This window comes from Physella acuta, unplaced genomic scaffold, assembly GCF_028476545.2.
Source record: "Physella acuta isolate Inbredline_101_S28 unplaced genomic scaffold, ASM2847654v3 ptg001351l, whole genome shotgun sequence".
Classification (NCBI taxonomy): Eukaryota; Metazoa; Mollusca; class Gastropoda; family Physidae; genus Physella; species Physella acuta.
The window spans coordinates 25,452-41,307 of NW_026732866.1; the positions used below are offsets into that span (position 1 = coordinate 25,452).

General features: G+C 32.9%; 3 protein-coding genes across 17 annotated transcripts in view; 2 read left to right on the forward strand and 1 right to left on the reverse strand.

Annotated features, from left to right (window-relative positions):
- Nucleotides 1–12: 12 nt before the first annotated feature.
- Nucleotides 13–4,433, reverse strand: LOC131926918 (E3 ubiquitin-protein ligase RNF166). Of its 2 annotated transcripts, none has more exons than XM_059282511.1 (7): nucleotides 4,097–4,433; nucleotides 2,901–3,046; nucleotides 2,087–2,237; nucleotides 1,792–1,895; nucleotides 1,289–1,403; nucleotides 694–801; nucleotides 13–432 (listed from the first exon to the last, which is right to left on the reverse strand). In XM_059282511.1, the coding sequence occupies exons 2-7, from the start codon at nucleotides 3,029–3,031 to the stop codon at nucleotides 370–372; spliced, it is 672 nt and encodes a 223-aa protein (XP_059138494.1). In that variant the 5' UTR covers nucleotides 3,032–3,046; nucleotides 4,097–4,433; the 3' UTR covers nucleotides 13–369. The 2 variants fall into 2 exon arrangements, with proteins under 2 accessions (XP_059138494.1, XP_059138495.1); XM_059282512.1 differs by lacking the exon at nucleotides 4,097–4,433 and adding an exon at nucleotides 3,743–3,928.
- A 318-nt stretch (nucleotides 4,434–4,751) lies between these two features.
- Nucleotides 4,752–9,424, forward strand: LOC131926929 (twisted gastrulation protein homolog 1-B). 5 transcript variants are annotated; one of them, XM_059282532.1, is made up of 5 exons: nucleotides 4,752–4,835; nucleotides 5,209–5,443; nucleotides 5,804–6,019; nucleotides 6,321–6,537; nucleotides 6,849–9,424. In XM_059282532.1, the coding sequence occupies exons 2-5, from the start codon at nucleotides 5,224–5,226 to the stop codon at nucleotides 6,946–6,948; spliced, it is 753 nt and encodes a 250-aa protein (XP_059138515.1). In that variant the 5' UTR covers nucleotides 4,752–4,835; nucleotides 5,209–5,223; the 3' UTR covers nucleotides 6,949–9,424. The 5 variants fall into 5 exon arrangements, with proteins under 5 accessions (XP_059138515.1, XP_059138513.1, XP_059138514.1 ...); XM_059282530.1 differs by having other exon boundaries at nucleotides 4,758–4,960; XM_059282531.1 differs by having other exon boundaries at nucleotides 4,758–4,890; nucleotides 5,202–5,443.
- Nucleotides 9,425–13,644: 4,220 nt separating this feature from the next.
- Nucleotides 13,645–15,856, forward strand: part of LOC131926926 (uncharacterized) — a 35,463-nt gene continuing 33,251 nt past the window's right edge. For 6 of the 10 annotated variants that reach the window (XM_059282522.1, XM_059282523.1, XM_059282525.1 and 3 more), the window contains exons 1-2: nucleotides 13,651–13,792; nucleotides 15,047–15,811. In XM_059282522.1, coding sequence (XP_059138505.1) covers nucleotides 15,154–15,811 — 658 coding nt within the window. In that variant the 5' untranslated portion in view covers nucleotides 13,651–13,792; nucleotides 15,047–15,153. Of the gene's footprint in view, nucleotides 13,793–13,976; nucleotides 14,062–15,046; nucleotides 15,812–15,856 lie in introns of those variants that run through there. The other 4 variants (XM_059282519.1, XM_059282521.1, XM_059282520.1 and 1 more) reach the window with 4 other exon arrangements.

The window sequence follows — 15,856 nt, forward strand, 5'->3', positions numbered from 1 at the left end:
AAAGTAAGCAACTTGCCAATATTTATTTCTTGTTGAATCTATAATTTAATTTTAAAAAACGTAAATGATATCAAATGAGTAGCAATCATTGAGGTTATTAAATTAATTAAAAAGGAATGACTTTAAAACAAGTCATCCATTTCATGTTATATTACACACAGAAATAGGAATGTTTCATGAAACCTTTAGTTTTGGTTTAATCAGAGGATAAGGAATCAAGTTCAACATTCTTGCATTGCTTGATTTGTGTACTGAATGTAGCCCACACAAATGACCCAGACTAATGCCAGCTGAAGGTCCACTTCAGTTTTCTGTAGGTCACAATGGAGGTAAATTGTCTTTGAGAACTGCCTGGTATTCCATCCTTCACTAACCATCTAAGGAAGCATGAAGTGCTAACTGCAGCATGGCATCATCATCCTGCTCAAAATCCTATTCAGATACAGGAATTTTATTTCTATTTAAATCCTACCCTATTCTATTTAAATCCCATACCTAGAATCAGTAATTGTATTTCTATTTAAATTCAATACAGTAATTATGTCTTTTTAATACAATACAGATAACATATTTTTATTTCTATTTAAATTAAATCTTATGCAGATAAAGTATTTCTATTTAAATCCTATACAGAAAACTACAGATAACTACAAGCTATGCAACTGATCATTAAAATATTATTTTGATACTCACCACGTAGGTATCATATTCAAACTTGTGTCTAATATTTAAATGCTGAAGAAAATTTGAACTTTGAAGGTTTGGGTCACCCCAGGGCATGGCAGCACAAATTGGACAAACCTGGGCAACAAACAACGAATTATTCTTTAATTACCATTATAGGGAAAGAAGTAATTTTATTGTTAGTGTTAAATAAAAACATATCACTTCTGTTGAGTTACTATCATGTTAAGAAGAAGTTATGTTACCACTGTGCTAAATTAACCAAAACTTACCACTTTAGTTATGTTACCACTAAACAAACCAAAACTTACCACTAAAGTTATGTTACCACTGTGTTAAATCAACCAAAACTTACCACTTCAGTTATGTTACCACTGTGCTAAATTAACCAAAACTTACCACTTTAGTTATGTTACCACTAAACAAACCAAAACTTACCACTAAAGTTATGTTACCACTGTGTTAAATCAACCAAAACTTACCACTTCAGTTATGTTACCACTGTGCTAAATTAACCAAAACTTACCACTTTAGTTATGTTACCACTAAACAAACCAAAACTTACCACTCTAGTTATGTTACCACTAAACAAACCAAAACTTACCACTTTAGTTTTGTTGCCAGCATGATGTTGGTTACAATGATCAATAAGTTGTGATGACAATAAATTGGCCTCCATGCAGTAGGGACATCGGAAAGTAGATCTATTCTGTATCTGACTATAGGAAACAAAAAGTTCAAACCATTCTCAATTTATTTTAATGATGTCCTTTATAAACTTTATTTCTAATTCATCAAGTAGCTAACTGAAGAAATGTGGCAGTCTGGCAGCAGCCAGCTCACTGAGAATGAGTGACTTAATCTGACTAAATATTTTCATCTTCGAACTTAATGAAAAACCACCATCAATTCAAATAAGCAAAGCAAATAATACGCTATTTCCCAATATGATTAACTAACTAAAACCTATCCTTATATAAAAAAAAGCCTAGTAAGTTAAATAAACTGATAGCTAGAAGATGACTGAACCCATCAAGAGCCGTAATAATAAACATCCAGTACTTGACTAAATTAACAGCGAGAATATAAGTCCAATACAACACTTACCCTGGTGAGCCACCTTCAGTGTGGGAAGCTTGTTTCACATCATCTAAGAAACTCGCAGCATTAGGACAAGTAAATTTGTGTCCCTTCATTTCTTTTGCCAGAACCTACATAAACAAAATTACAATAATTGAAATTTTTTTTAAAAATATTTAAATATATTTAAATAAAATTTTGAGGCCACAGGATCCCCACCCCTCTATTCACCTGAAGTCAACATGAAACTTATATTATTATATTTAAAAGATGAAAATGTCTAAAGCAGTTGTTTATAAGATGATAGGCAGTATTGACTTACCATAGCATTACAATATGTACAAATAATATAGCAAGCCGCCATCCTCTTTTCAATCTCATCTGCTACCAGGAAGTCCTCTATTGCAGCCCGGCACTGGGGACAACGTGGTGCAGTAGAAGCCTGCAAAGCCTGAAGGCACTCCATGCAATATCTGCACAGCATTGGATTGGTAACATTTTATATTAAATGCTAAGTAATGGAATTAATACTGAGGTTAACCACATATGTAGATCATACATACTTTTTTTTTTTAAAAAACAACTTTTTTTGGGATGTTTTCGAAAAAAAAAAATTTTATGCTTAATGAATCAATGTTGAATTCTCTATTAGATAGAGAACTCAATTTTAATGTTTACGCTTTTGAAAGAAATTATTATAAATTATTACATTTTTTCACAGAATTGTAACTTGAATATAGTCTCACATTTTGAGTAGTTTTTTAAATTTCCAGGTTTTAATTATAAATGAAGTAAGCCTACAAATAAAAACAATACAATTTTTAAAAATGTACTGAATATCAGTATGTTTAATTTTGTGTGGGGTAAAAAGAGTAATGAACGACAGCTTAACTGATATCAGTGATCATAAAAATACCTAATGAAACTATAGTTGTTATCTTTATTGTGAGTCCCCTCTCTTAAGCTTGTGTTCTAAAAATATGCTGTTCTGCAGCGCCCCCACCCCTACACGAATCTAGCAACACAGCTAAATAGTTGTGATCAGGGTAAATACAACTAAGAAATGGTTTAACTTTCAATAATAATAAAAAGTTATGAAAAAATTTATATTTAAATCTGTTCTATTTTAGACTTACATGTGATTACATGGGTAAACAGTACAAGGGTTGGTGAAACACTCCATACAAATGGCACACTCAAATTCATCTTCAGTGGTGGTTACCACAGGGGTAGCATGACAGGCTTCTACATCCATTCTATTTGCCATTCTATGTCAACAGAGCTGAAATATTTTTTGTTAAACACATTATTTATAGTTTAGTTACGTCACTAACTTGTTTATAGTTTTAGGGAGAGCCGGCGTTAAATTCTTCTTCGGAGACTATTGCAGCCAAATATTTGAAGTTTTTTCACAATACAGAATTATTATTTTTCTTCTGGTGTAAAAGGCCTGGTTTTGCCAATCCCTCTCTATCCATGATTCCGGCTGGATGCATCCGTCTCTGTGACTTGCATTGGCCAGGTCGTTGTAGTTGACCTAGGAACTCCTCCGTCCTGGCCAGTGACCTTCAACACAGAGGCCCTACATCCAGTGATGCCCTATTACATGGTTCGGTCTGCTAGCTGAGGTGGTTTGCCTGGGTTTGGCAATGGGACCACATGTGAAAAATTGAGAAGATAGAAAGGGACCAGAGGGGTCAATCAAATAAGGCTAAAGGTGAGGCTTGTCGCACATAAAAAAACCGGTCACAATCAATTAAAGCACTAAATTCACTTTCTATTTTATAAAACTGCTTAAGCCTTACTGATGTGTGTAAATCAGTCTTTATGGCATCAAACCATTGCCATCAAAATAACCTAACGCCAGCTCTGGTTATTAGTTATAATACTGATCTAATTAATATTTTATAGTTATTATAGTTTATTATAATAATAGTTTCTAGATCTAGTTCAGTTAATTATTTTTTAAGTTATTAACTCTTTAAGACTGTAACGACGCTCCAAGCGGTCGACAGGCCGGGTACCGTAATCACCAGCGTCCGATGAAATTTTCTGTTTAATTTGTTGTTTTTCCCAAATCGTAAATCAAGGTCATGATAACACTAGACTGACTATTTTTTTGTAGTTTTCTCCATGGGTTGATTTTGTATTTTAAAGAATTGGGTGGAAAAAAATTCCGGGTAAACATGAAAATAATTCCGGGCTTAAAGAGTTAGGCTAATGTTAAGACTAAGAGTCTTAAGTTCTTAAGACTCCAGACTGATCTTACTTATCAGTCAGATCTCTAGCTGATTATGATTGATTGATATTATTAATTATTTTGATTACTTACTAAAACTAACACTAGAGACCTAATAATTCTTGACGTGAGTGGTAGACTATCTTATCTACTGATTTTGATGATTATTTCAAGTCAAAATATTTTTTTATGTAGCCGATTGTAGCCTAGGCAGCCTAGGACGGCCTAGGTGAAGAAACTAGATTACTAATGCAGATCCTATTAGAATTAGATCTACAATATTAAACAACTGCCTTTAGCCTTAGGCTTAAAGAAATTAACTAGCAAAATAAATACATCTACACAAGTTTCATTTTCATGTTCTTAAAACAAATTCTTTAAAGTAATTCATAACCGTTTCACTGCATTATTTGTTTCTTTTTAAAGTCTTAGTCTTACGGAAACTTTTTAAAAATAAGTATAGTAGAAATATCGATTACTTTTCCTATGACACTAAAAAATATTCTAACGACTCAATTGTCTTGGTTAAAATGATAAACAGTTTATTACACACATTTTATAATTTTAATTATATATATATATATATATATATATATATATATATATATATATATATATATATATATAATGTTTAATCACTAAACTTTTATTGTCTGCCTGAATTAAATAGTATTGTTAGTTTGTCTCGCTAAAACTAAATGTGTAAATTTATAAACTGTTAAATTATAAACGAACATGTTTCCGGTGTCTCTAATATTGATAAACCTATTTATACTGATCCCAAAATAAAAGTCATAAATAACTGGCAAGATCTGAATCAGATCTACCAACTGTAATAATAGTGGAACTATTAAAATCGAGATCTATTACGAACATTTCGACTCAATCTTAAAGATTCTTGTATTGAATTGTATCAGCGGTGTAGATCTATCATCTTACTCGTACTGTCACTTTTAGGTGCGTAAAATCGGCCGAGAATAGTGGCGAGTAATGTGCGAAAAAGTTGCCTCATTGTTATTATTTTGTTAAGGCTTTATAATAGAAGTATATTGTGATATATTTGTGTCAAATATTAGGCCTATAGATAACTGAATAATAAACCAAAATCAATGGCTAAATATATCAATATAGGCCAGCAATTAACTTAACTTTAGATTGTGCATCTACTGATTGATTGTTATAGTTTTAAACCTTTTACTTTACAGAAATCATCAACAAAAATGAGGATACTGTTGAAAGCTGCAGTTTTCTGTGGGGCTATATTTGGCAGCATCATTGTTTTAGAGGCCTGCAATGAGGCAATTTGTGCCCCTCTTGTGAGCAAATGTATGCTGATCAAGTGCTGTGAATGTGAAATGACAGATATTAAAAACTGCACCTGTTGCAAAGACTGTCAAATTTGCTTATCAAAATTATACACTGAGTGCTGCTCTTGTGTGGGTAAGTACTCTTTGTTATTATTTTTCACTTAAGGGACCTAATTATAATTTAACATTGAACAATTTAGATATAGATCTACATATTTTATTATTGTAATGTAGGATACTCCATACTTTTATGTTCTGTTTTGTAAATAATTTTAACTACAACCATCTTTAAAATTAAAACTTCATTATAACTATTAATATTATTTTAATCAATCAAATGTAGATTACTAGTAAAATCAATGCATATTTTAATATTATAGGCCTACTTAATTTAATTAGGGTTTTGAGAATGTTGTAAATTTGAATTATGCATAAACTACAAAATACCTCCTGTTGTATTATTTTAAGTTTGGAGTGATGTTCTTTTCTGTAGGTCTTTGTCCACTTCCTGATTCCAATGATGACATGGGAAAATCAAGCTCAGTTGAAGATCTCCAGGACCCAATCCCTGACCTCTTCAATGTTCTGACTGAGGAAGAGGACAGGCAGCAGCGCTGGACCACCTTCACATATGCTGTTGACCTGGACAAGTTGGTACGCCAGCCTGGGACTAAGCTCTCACCAATGGATCTTCAAATTATCTCTGTTGGTAAGTCCTGGTTCAAGGCAGACTATAGTGTTTACAAAATGGGACTCAATATCCTTGTGTTATGTTCCTCTCCTCCATTACATGTTACTCCCTAGAATGAACCCAGTTGTTATTGCTGACTTTAGTTAGAAATGGTGCTGGGTACATAATGTCTCTGCATGCAGAGGCCAGAGAAATGATAATATCTATTTTATCTATCCCATGATACAATGTGTGCGATGGTACTTTTAAAATATAGTTTTATTACACTATATTACAATTATAGTGTTAACGTTTTGTCTCTATTGTCTTTTTAATCAAGGAAAAGAAGACAACACTCTTAAGGAAACACCTGAAAAAACGCCAATTCTTGGCATACAGAACTGCACTGTAGCCTTCTTCTCTAGCTGTTTACCCATGCCTAAATGTAAAGCTTCCTGCAAATCAATGGGGGCCTCCAAATACAGGTGGTTTCATTCTCATGGCTGTTGTGAATGCATTGGGAGCACATGCTTTGATTATGGCCTCAGTGAACCCAAGTAAGTTGGCTGTGTGTTTGTGTTTATGACTAGGATGATTCAGTTACATTTGGTTGTTTTGTCGAATTGATGATCTTGGGTAAAATGTCCATTGTAATAGTCCTAAAGTGTAAGGTCACTCAAAGCTGTTCTTTTTTTAAAAAATATTTGTTACATAGACCTCATTGCTGCTAACATTTTAATTTCTTTGGTTGTTTAACATAGTTTGGTGGTGTGAGTTTATAAAGTAAATTCACTTGCCTTTATTTATCAGTTGGTAACAGTAGTGTATAATTAATTTCTTATCGTGTAAATTTTTATTTTGAAATCAGGTGTTTAAAGTGCTCGGATGCTTCTGATGCAGAGGCCTCATTCGCAGGGGAGAGAACTGACAGCTTGAATAACGCAGATCCTATGTCAGACAGGTTGTAAAGCCACTGGTTGGTGGCTAACACAGTGATAGTAGAAACAAACATTCAGCCCGTGGATTATTGTAACCAGTATTGTTGGGTTTTTTTGTAAAGGCAAATGATTGACACAAATGTATTTATGATCTATGAAACTAATTGAGCTTATATTTTACTGGTATTTATATTTTTTTTCATAAACTTGAGTTTGCATTTATTGTTATTCTTACTAAATATTTATACCTAAAACCTAGCTAAGAATCAAATTACTTTTTCATCAATGCTTAATTACTTAAGTGCCTAATAAAAAATTTATAATGCATAGTTGTTACTTTCTCAAAATATAAACTTGTGTGTTTTTACACTTTCTCCATGTATAATTAAATCTAAAAATGTAAAATCTCAATGTAAAATTTATATTTATAATTATAATGTTACATCTTAAGGGATATATTAACTAAACAACTAAATAGTCATCGTATGTGAGAAACTTCAAATGAACAGATCTTGAATGATCTAAATTGTTTTCCTGCTTTTCTCATTTTTAAATTGAACAATTTGTAGTTCTTGTTTCATTTAAATTGAAATTTTATTTTATTGATTTATGGAAAACCAATTAGGTCTGTAAGTTGAATGAAAATGAACTCATTTTTTAAGCCACATAGTTAAAGAAGTAAAAAGGTTATAAACAATCAGTATTAAAGTATACATCAGACCCACATTAAACATATAGGACGTATACATTATGTTGTAGCTGTAGAAGCACACACATAAACTTAATGTTTTTTTGTAACACATTATGTTTTTGTTTTTAGACAAATTATGTGGCCAGTGTTTATAGGATTACTATACCTAGATGACATTACACCTGTTTCATTGTATATAACTCATGGCATTATAGGAAATGGTTTTTTTTTTTTAATTTAGATGCTTGTTGGTGGATATTTCTTATTACCTTTTTTTTTTATAGTTAATTTAGTATTGAATAGTTTGAACTTGTATCTTATCTGCCAGGGATTTAGAGAATTTTTTATCTGATTTAGTCATTACCCGAATCCTGACAGCCTTCCTGGTAGAAAAACCACCTTACAATACTTAATAATTGCTTGGTCAGAAAATGTGTAAGGACACGATTTTCAGTGTCAGGAATACAGTGCTAACACTATGAATATGGACAATTTTCCATAACTAACACTCATTTTCTATAGCTATCCACCTCAAACTGCTATGTACGTAACTGTGTAACATGAAATATTTTGTTGCAAACTGAAACCAAAGAGTGTGATTATTATTATTTAGAATCAATAATCTTATAATTTTACGGATATTGTGTTAATCTAGCCTTTGTGTTAATGTTTTTCTCTTGGGAATGGTTTTTTCTTTAGACAATTAGAAAATGGTTAAGAATGTTTTTACTAATTATTTGTAATGTAGTTCATTTTTCTATTGGTTGAGGTCTAAGATTCTTAACTTTTCCATTTGCACATAGACTCTATAATACTGAAGTACTTTATTTGTGATTGATAAAATATGTTGAATTATAAAATTATGTACCATATTTTTTGTGTGGCTGCCTTCAATAATGATCTGTTTTTGAGACTAATTCTATAGTAGTGGTGTTTATGTAATCCGCTACATGTATATCTTTATTGTATTTTTTTCTGAAAATATTTTACTACTACTTATTTTATTTATTTAAAATTCAATTTATAGTCACTTTTGATGTTTTTACACTTAAGAATCAAAAAATGACTGCCTCCGCTGTCATTCTAAACTATGCTATTTGTAAAGAGCTTGATCAATCAAGTTTTATAAAACTTACACTATTAATACTACTTTTGTACATACATTTCACCTTATTTGTGGTTGTGAAAACTTGTTTATAAAAATCAAACATATCAATGAATATAAAAAGCAATAGTATGATCTGCTGCTTGTCAAAGTGTAGCATGCCATTAGTTCAAGTTATGGTAGTTGCGTTCTTTAGACAGTGGCTAAATTTCTCTGACAGTTGCGTTCTTTAGACAGTGGTCAAATTTCTCTGACAGTTTGGTTCTTTAGAACAGTGGCTAAATTTCTCTGACAATTGTGTTCTTTAGAACAGTGGCTAAATTTCTCTGACAGTGGTGTTCTTTAGAACTTAGGCTAAATTTCTCTAACAGTTTAATTCTTTAGAAAAGTAGCAAAATTTGCTGCCTCTGGTAAAAGTTAATCCTAATGTCTACAGTAGCAGCTTCATAGTTGGACATTATACGGTGGACTATATTGTTTGGGTATATACTGATTAAATTTTTTATTAAAATGTTTTAATTAACTTAAGTTTAGAAGAAACAATGACTTTGGCTTCAGGTATTTATAAAGTAATGTATTTCAATGTTGATTTAATTTGATCCTTTGTACTTAAACTTTGTTGCTTATTCATGTACTTAGTTACTGTTTCAATGTACCTTAGCTAGAGTCCTTTGTGCCTTAAGTTTTGAAATATGCAATAAATTCCCTAGAGAAACATTCATTTGTTGATCACGTTAATGATCTAGGGTCACATTTATTAGGTAAACTGGAATTTATATAGTAAACATACTTTTACATTTGTCCCCCCCCCCCCCCCCCCCCCTGAAAATATCAAGTGCCCCCCCCCCCCCCCCCCCCCCCCCCCCCCAGACTGGAGAAAAAAGTCTGGAAAAACACTGATTCCCAGCCACATTTGTTTCCTTAAATTATCTTGGTAGGGTGGGATAATCTACAGTACAAGTTTATTTGCAAAGATATGTCAAAAACAAGGCATTATTCATACTAATTTAATCAAGTACAAACACATCAGGAACAGCTATAGCCTATAATTGCACTTAGATCTATATAAAAACAATTATGCATGATACACTATACATTTTTGGGACTTTCATCTATTTTATCTTGTTTTACCTAAAAAGTGAAAAAATAATTAGTTTGGACTTTAAAGCATAAAGTAGATCTAGTAGTTTTAAAGCAATCGTTTTAATGTGAAGGTTTATTTCTGATTTTATATTAGCGTAATAATGGGGTAATAGTAATATGTTTGTCCCTTGTATTAAAATGCGAGTTGGAACAGTTTTCTGGAGTGTCTCTTTAACTTCAGATGTAGATCTAGATCTCGGCCTATTTGTCTATAAACTAGTTTGGTTTGATGTACGTTTTCGGCAGCTGCCAACGTCATCAGAATTTTTAAATTCATAAACTTCAATCCGCCATATTGGTTTTGGCAGATACGAGCATTTTTAGCAAATATTTGATATAGTTTTAGTTTTAGGCAAATAGTTGGGCCAGGGGCCTACCCAATTTAGATACCAGCGGTTACAATTTCCTGGAAACTACTTCACGGTGTAAGCGATATTTTTGTCCGTGAAAAAACGAGATCAATAAGCCTAAATAAAGGATACCCCCCCCCCAACTGCACTTCAGTCATTATACCAGTGATTTTTATCGACTTGCATTTAACTTACATGTAATTGGAAATGTTTACTTTTCTAATATAGTTAAAACGTTTTAGAGGTCTACATTCAGGATTTAATACACTAGTTCAGTAGTTTTACACTTGGGTTGGATCGAACGCCAGGGGTTTGGCGGAGGTGGTCAAGACACACACCCGACTCATATAATTCACGATTTTGTCAGTGCGGACGATAGAACTATAAAAGTAAAACTATTAAGAAGGGTTCGTTGAATGTGCATAAGAACGTGATGGGGTTCGGTGCCTCCAAAATGTTAAGAACTACTGCACTAGTTCAAAAGAAGATAAACTTAAAAAGAAAAATATTGAGTCAGCAAATGTCTTCTAAAAATAGAATATAAGCATATATGACCGCTGAGGTGTCGAAAGCCAACACATTGTAAGAACTGTGGGTAAATAGTTCAACTTGCCTTAACTTTTAGACCACTGATACTTCAATGAGCAGGCTATTTTAAAAGAGGCTGTCTTTGACAGTTAATTTCCTAAATCTACGTCATAGTCATATTTGTTATATGTTTATATCGAGATTTCACACACCCCTCTCTCCATAACGTCACAAATCCCTCAACCCTAAAATAACCTCCGAAGAGATGCCTTGATGAAACTCTGCCTTCAGACCTAACACACAATCCATAAATGACGTCATGCTTTTTTTGACGATTTTTACCTCCCCCCCCCCCCTCCGTCACACGTCGTCACAAAAAGACAACCCCCCCCCAAACGACGTCACAACTCAGCCTACAACCCCCCCCCCCCCCTCAAAATTGCAGTTGAATTTTTTTTAAGCATCGATATTTTTCCAAAACCATGTTTGAAATCTGTCAAAATAGTGTATTTTAATCAATTCCTATTACAATTTATTAAATTTCCAAAATCTTGTCTGAACTCGGTCAACATTGAGTTCTTTAATCAATTCCGATTTATCAAAACAGTTATCTAAAACGCGATATAACGGCTAAAATTCGTTTTCTAACATTGCTTTTTTTTTATAATGCAAAAGTGTGATGTCACACCATCTGAACCCCCCCCCCCCCTCCCTCATCTCAAAAAGTCACAAAATTACGGACCCTGCTCCCCCCTACGAGTGTGAATTCATTTATGGACAACCCCTAATTGGCCTACTAGATCTATATTGCCATTTTAGGTTGCCTAGTAGAGCCGAAGGCTTAAGGTTTCAAATTTTCAGGATCTCATTCTCTATATTTAGGCACATGTTTTCAATTTTACGCCGCAGACAGCCGGTGTCAATATAATTTCAGTGCCATTATTTATTATACGTTCTAATGGCAAAGCTGTCCACACCTAAGCAGACTAAACTCCAACAAGAGCGCGAGGGTCCCACGTGGTCACTGTTCACTTGTTGAAATAATTAAAAAGTTAGGCCTAGGTCAGAGATAAACTATAGATCATAAGTTATAACAGATTCTAGATCTATATTGTTGTGCCCATTTACTGATTTAAACCTGTTAAATAGGATTGTAGGAAAAAAAGTCACAGGAAAAAAAAAAACACAGGAAAAAAAAACACAGAAAAAAAGTCACAGGAAAAAAAGTCACAGGAAAAAAAGTCACAGGAAAAAAAGTCACAAATATATATTTGCATGATACTTGTTAATACTTGTATGTATTAAATATTTAGAGAGTGCAAATTAACTTAGGATTAATTAAATGTAATGTAATGTGTGTAGGCTGTATATGCATAGGAATTTTTATAATTCATCTAAAATTATTTATTATGAAGTATGTAGATTGTAATTATTTTAAACTTAAGATTAGTAGCATTTAATAGAATGCTCCAAAGTCCACGGTTTTCATCGTGTTTTTTTTAAATACCAATATTAAATTACCGTGAAATGGTAAGTTCATCTGACTTGCTGCCCTCAACTCATGGCAATAATAGTTATGTTTAGTTCAACCACCTTTACTGCCTACATGTATCACGCTCATTACATAACAAAACTTAGGATCAAAACAGAAAGCCGACAAGGTTCAAAAGCTGTCATTGACGCATAACGTCAACAACACAAAATATGTTTGGACAATGCCTACTGAGGAGAGGCCGACCAGAGAATAGCCTAAGGCAAAATGTGCCTAAATTTCTTTTATAATTAACTTTTCTACCGCGTATTCAACTAAATACGTAACAAAAGTTGAGATTGTTGTGTTAATTATCTTAGAGTATTTTTACTTACAATTGTTATAAATCATAATGCTTTTAACGTCTATAAATAATTTATGCTATCAAAAAATACAACCCACAACAATAAACATACAAAATTTTACAATTCTTAACAAATTAATAAAAATATTTCTAAAAAGATTTTTGTGACTTTTTTTCTGTGACTTTATTTCTGTGACTTTTTTTCCGATAAAATTTTTCCCCTGTGACTTTTTTTCTGTGACTTATTTTCCTAGCAAAAACTGTGACTTTTTTTCTGTGTTTTTTTTTCCTGTGACTTTTTTTCCGTTTACCGTTAAATAGGCCGTCATCTCTTGACTGTGGAGTGTAGCTTAAGATTACCAGTTTCTATACTTAGGCCTAGATCTATATATCTAATATTTATTAGGTCTATTTAACAATAAAATATGGACATAAGTTACTAATTATAGGTCTCTGAGTATAATAAGATCTAAAAGTTATAAAAGAAAATGTCAGAATATTGATTATTATTTTTATAATTGGATTAACATATAATTAACAAGTAACATCATCATGCCAATACAAAAAAAAAAAAAAAATAATAAAAAAAAATCAGCATTCGTTTTGAGTACTTTTGAGCAAATAGACCTAGCTTATAGATCTAGATGTAGGTCTAGATCTACATATTCAGTGGCGTGGCGAGGTCGGGTGTCACCCGGTGCGGCACTGAATGGTGTCACCCCCTCAGAGGCGTAGCGACACCCCCCTCAAACTTTCGATTTGCACCCCCCCGTCAAATTTTTCTCTATATATTTTACTATTTTTTTGCCTTGGTGTCACCCCCCCCCTAAATGGTGTCACCCGGTGCGGTCCGCACCCCCGCCCCCCTCGCTACGCCTCTGTACATATTTTAAATTTGCGTCTATATTTTAAAAGCACCAGTGAATACTAGATATAGATTCTAGATCTAGAATCTAGATAGATCTAAATATAGAGAAAAAAAAATGTGACAACGACAATGTGATTAGCTTCTGGCTTCTTATTTTCTGCAGTTTCAGTTTCTTAGTCGAACCATTATCGCGGCATTGGAAACTGAAGTGAAAGTAGAACTAATTTTTCATAGGCTACCAGACACAAAACGAACAAGTAATGTTGAAACTGAAGTTAAAAGTCAGCATCACTTTTGTGCTAAATTAATGTGTGTAGTGTATTTTCTTGGAATTGCTGATCGATGCAGCGTTGCGTAAAATGCTATTTTTATTTCTTTACAAATTCACAAGAAACGAATTTACTGTGAATTTGACCATTTGGCATTTTACATGATTTGAAAAGTTCATTTCATTTAATGGTTTTGTTGAAGTTTAAAATTTAATTTTTTGTTCACTACTTCATCACCATGCCATAGCACATCATCGACATCACATAGAATCTAGTCTAGATCTAGATCTAGTTCAGTGATAATCATGATTCACATTGTCGCATTTTTAAAGCTGGCTTGACCATATTATTAAAGTTAGTAGTTAGTCATTAGTTAAGGCTGGTAATTTGTTATTAATAGCAGTAACAGGCATTAACAGGCTACCAGACTCTAGATCTAGTTTTAGTTTAGCATTTTAATACTTTAGTTAGTAGTGTTGAAATAGAAAAAGTATAGGCCTACTATAACTTTTCTATAGGCCTAAATATAATAGTGTAGTTCAGTTGCGTTTGTTGTAGACATTCTGTAAAATATTAGAATCTATATTAAATTATTAAATATTTAGTATTATTTAGTTACACTAATTAATTGACGCAGGCCTTTACACATGCTAGAACATATGCTGAGGTTGAATTTTGTGGCCTAGCGGCAGGTTGTTAGACTGCTAACCTAAAAGTCTTAAGTTCAAATCCAGGTTCAAGTCAGTAGAACCTTCCTGAGTCCATCCAGCTCTGATGGGTTCCTAACTCACGTTTGGGAAAGTAAAAGCAGCTGGGTACAGTTCTGACCACACTATTCCTTCACAGAAAATGAGAAATAGGTGAAGTTTACTTCACTTGCCCCATGAACAGTGGAGCATTAGTCTATCTCAGGACACTGGCGGTATCATCTTAGACAAAATAATGAGTATTTTTGGTTTCTGGATAACTTGTTTCTGTAAGGAGGTCCTCACTTAGAATAGATTAAAATAATATGTCTTGCTAAATATAAAAGCTGAAGCACTGTTTTTAAATACATTGGTTACTTATTAAAAAAATTCAATTATTGTATGTAATTCATGTTTACAGTATAGCAGGTTTTTAGAACTCAAACTCAGCAATGTGTTGTTTTTTTTAATTACCCTACACAAACCTAATAAATTTTATGAGTGGTTATGCATAAACTATTAAGTACTTCAACATGTTTTTAGTATAAGCTACTATATTTCTTTATTTGCATTGAACTTAATTGCTTTATGTAGTAATTAAATTGAATATATCAATCTTGGCTATTCAGTTTTTTAATGTTTTCTAATAATAGTCTTAACAAAAATAGGAGTGAGTACTTAATGAACCAAAAACAATTATGACTACAAATATAATGGAAGATTACACGAGTAAGACTTAATAAAACAAAGTTTCTTGAGAATGAATACTGAGACAAACCGTGCAGTTCTTAAGCAAACTATTATCAGATTTCTGAAAACATGTAATGGGAACAAGTGTCACAAAGATGAATTTTGGAATGAGGTTGCCAAGTTTCAGAAAAAATCTGTTTCACATAGGCAGTATGGAGTGTCAAAGATGCATGCTCTGCTGGATATTTTCAATGATATTCTCACAGTCAAAGGGGACTATGTTGTCATTAAACAAATTGATGCCCAGACACAAGCTTTGCACAATCGTGTTGTCATCTCAGATTCAGATGAAGAGGAAGAAGAAGCCAAACCCAAAGCTTCTTCTAGTAGGGAAGCAGCCAATACTAAAGCTAAAGGGAAACAAGTTTCTAGCCCTCATTCAAATCTGAGCTTTAGAGATAAACTGCTCGCTGTGTTGCGTGCACAGAATGGCCAGTGTGAGGTGTGGAGGTTTATAGTGAATTATGAGGCTGCTTATGGATCTCTTAAAGAAAATCTGGAAAAGATGCTGAAACTTCATAGTGATGTTGTTTGTGTTAAGAAAGATGTGATCTATTTATTACCCCAAAAGGAGCCGGTTAGCACTGCACCACCCAAAAAAACACTTGAGACATCGCTAACATTTACACCAACTGCCAAATCTTCATGGGGCTCTGGTGTACAACAGGGTAGGCCTTTTTGTTTTGACATTTCCCTTTTCTGCATCAGGTTTA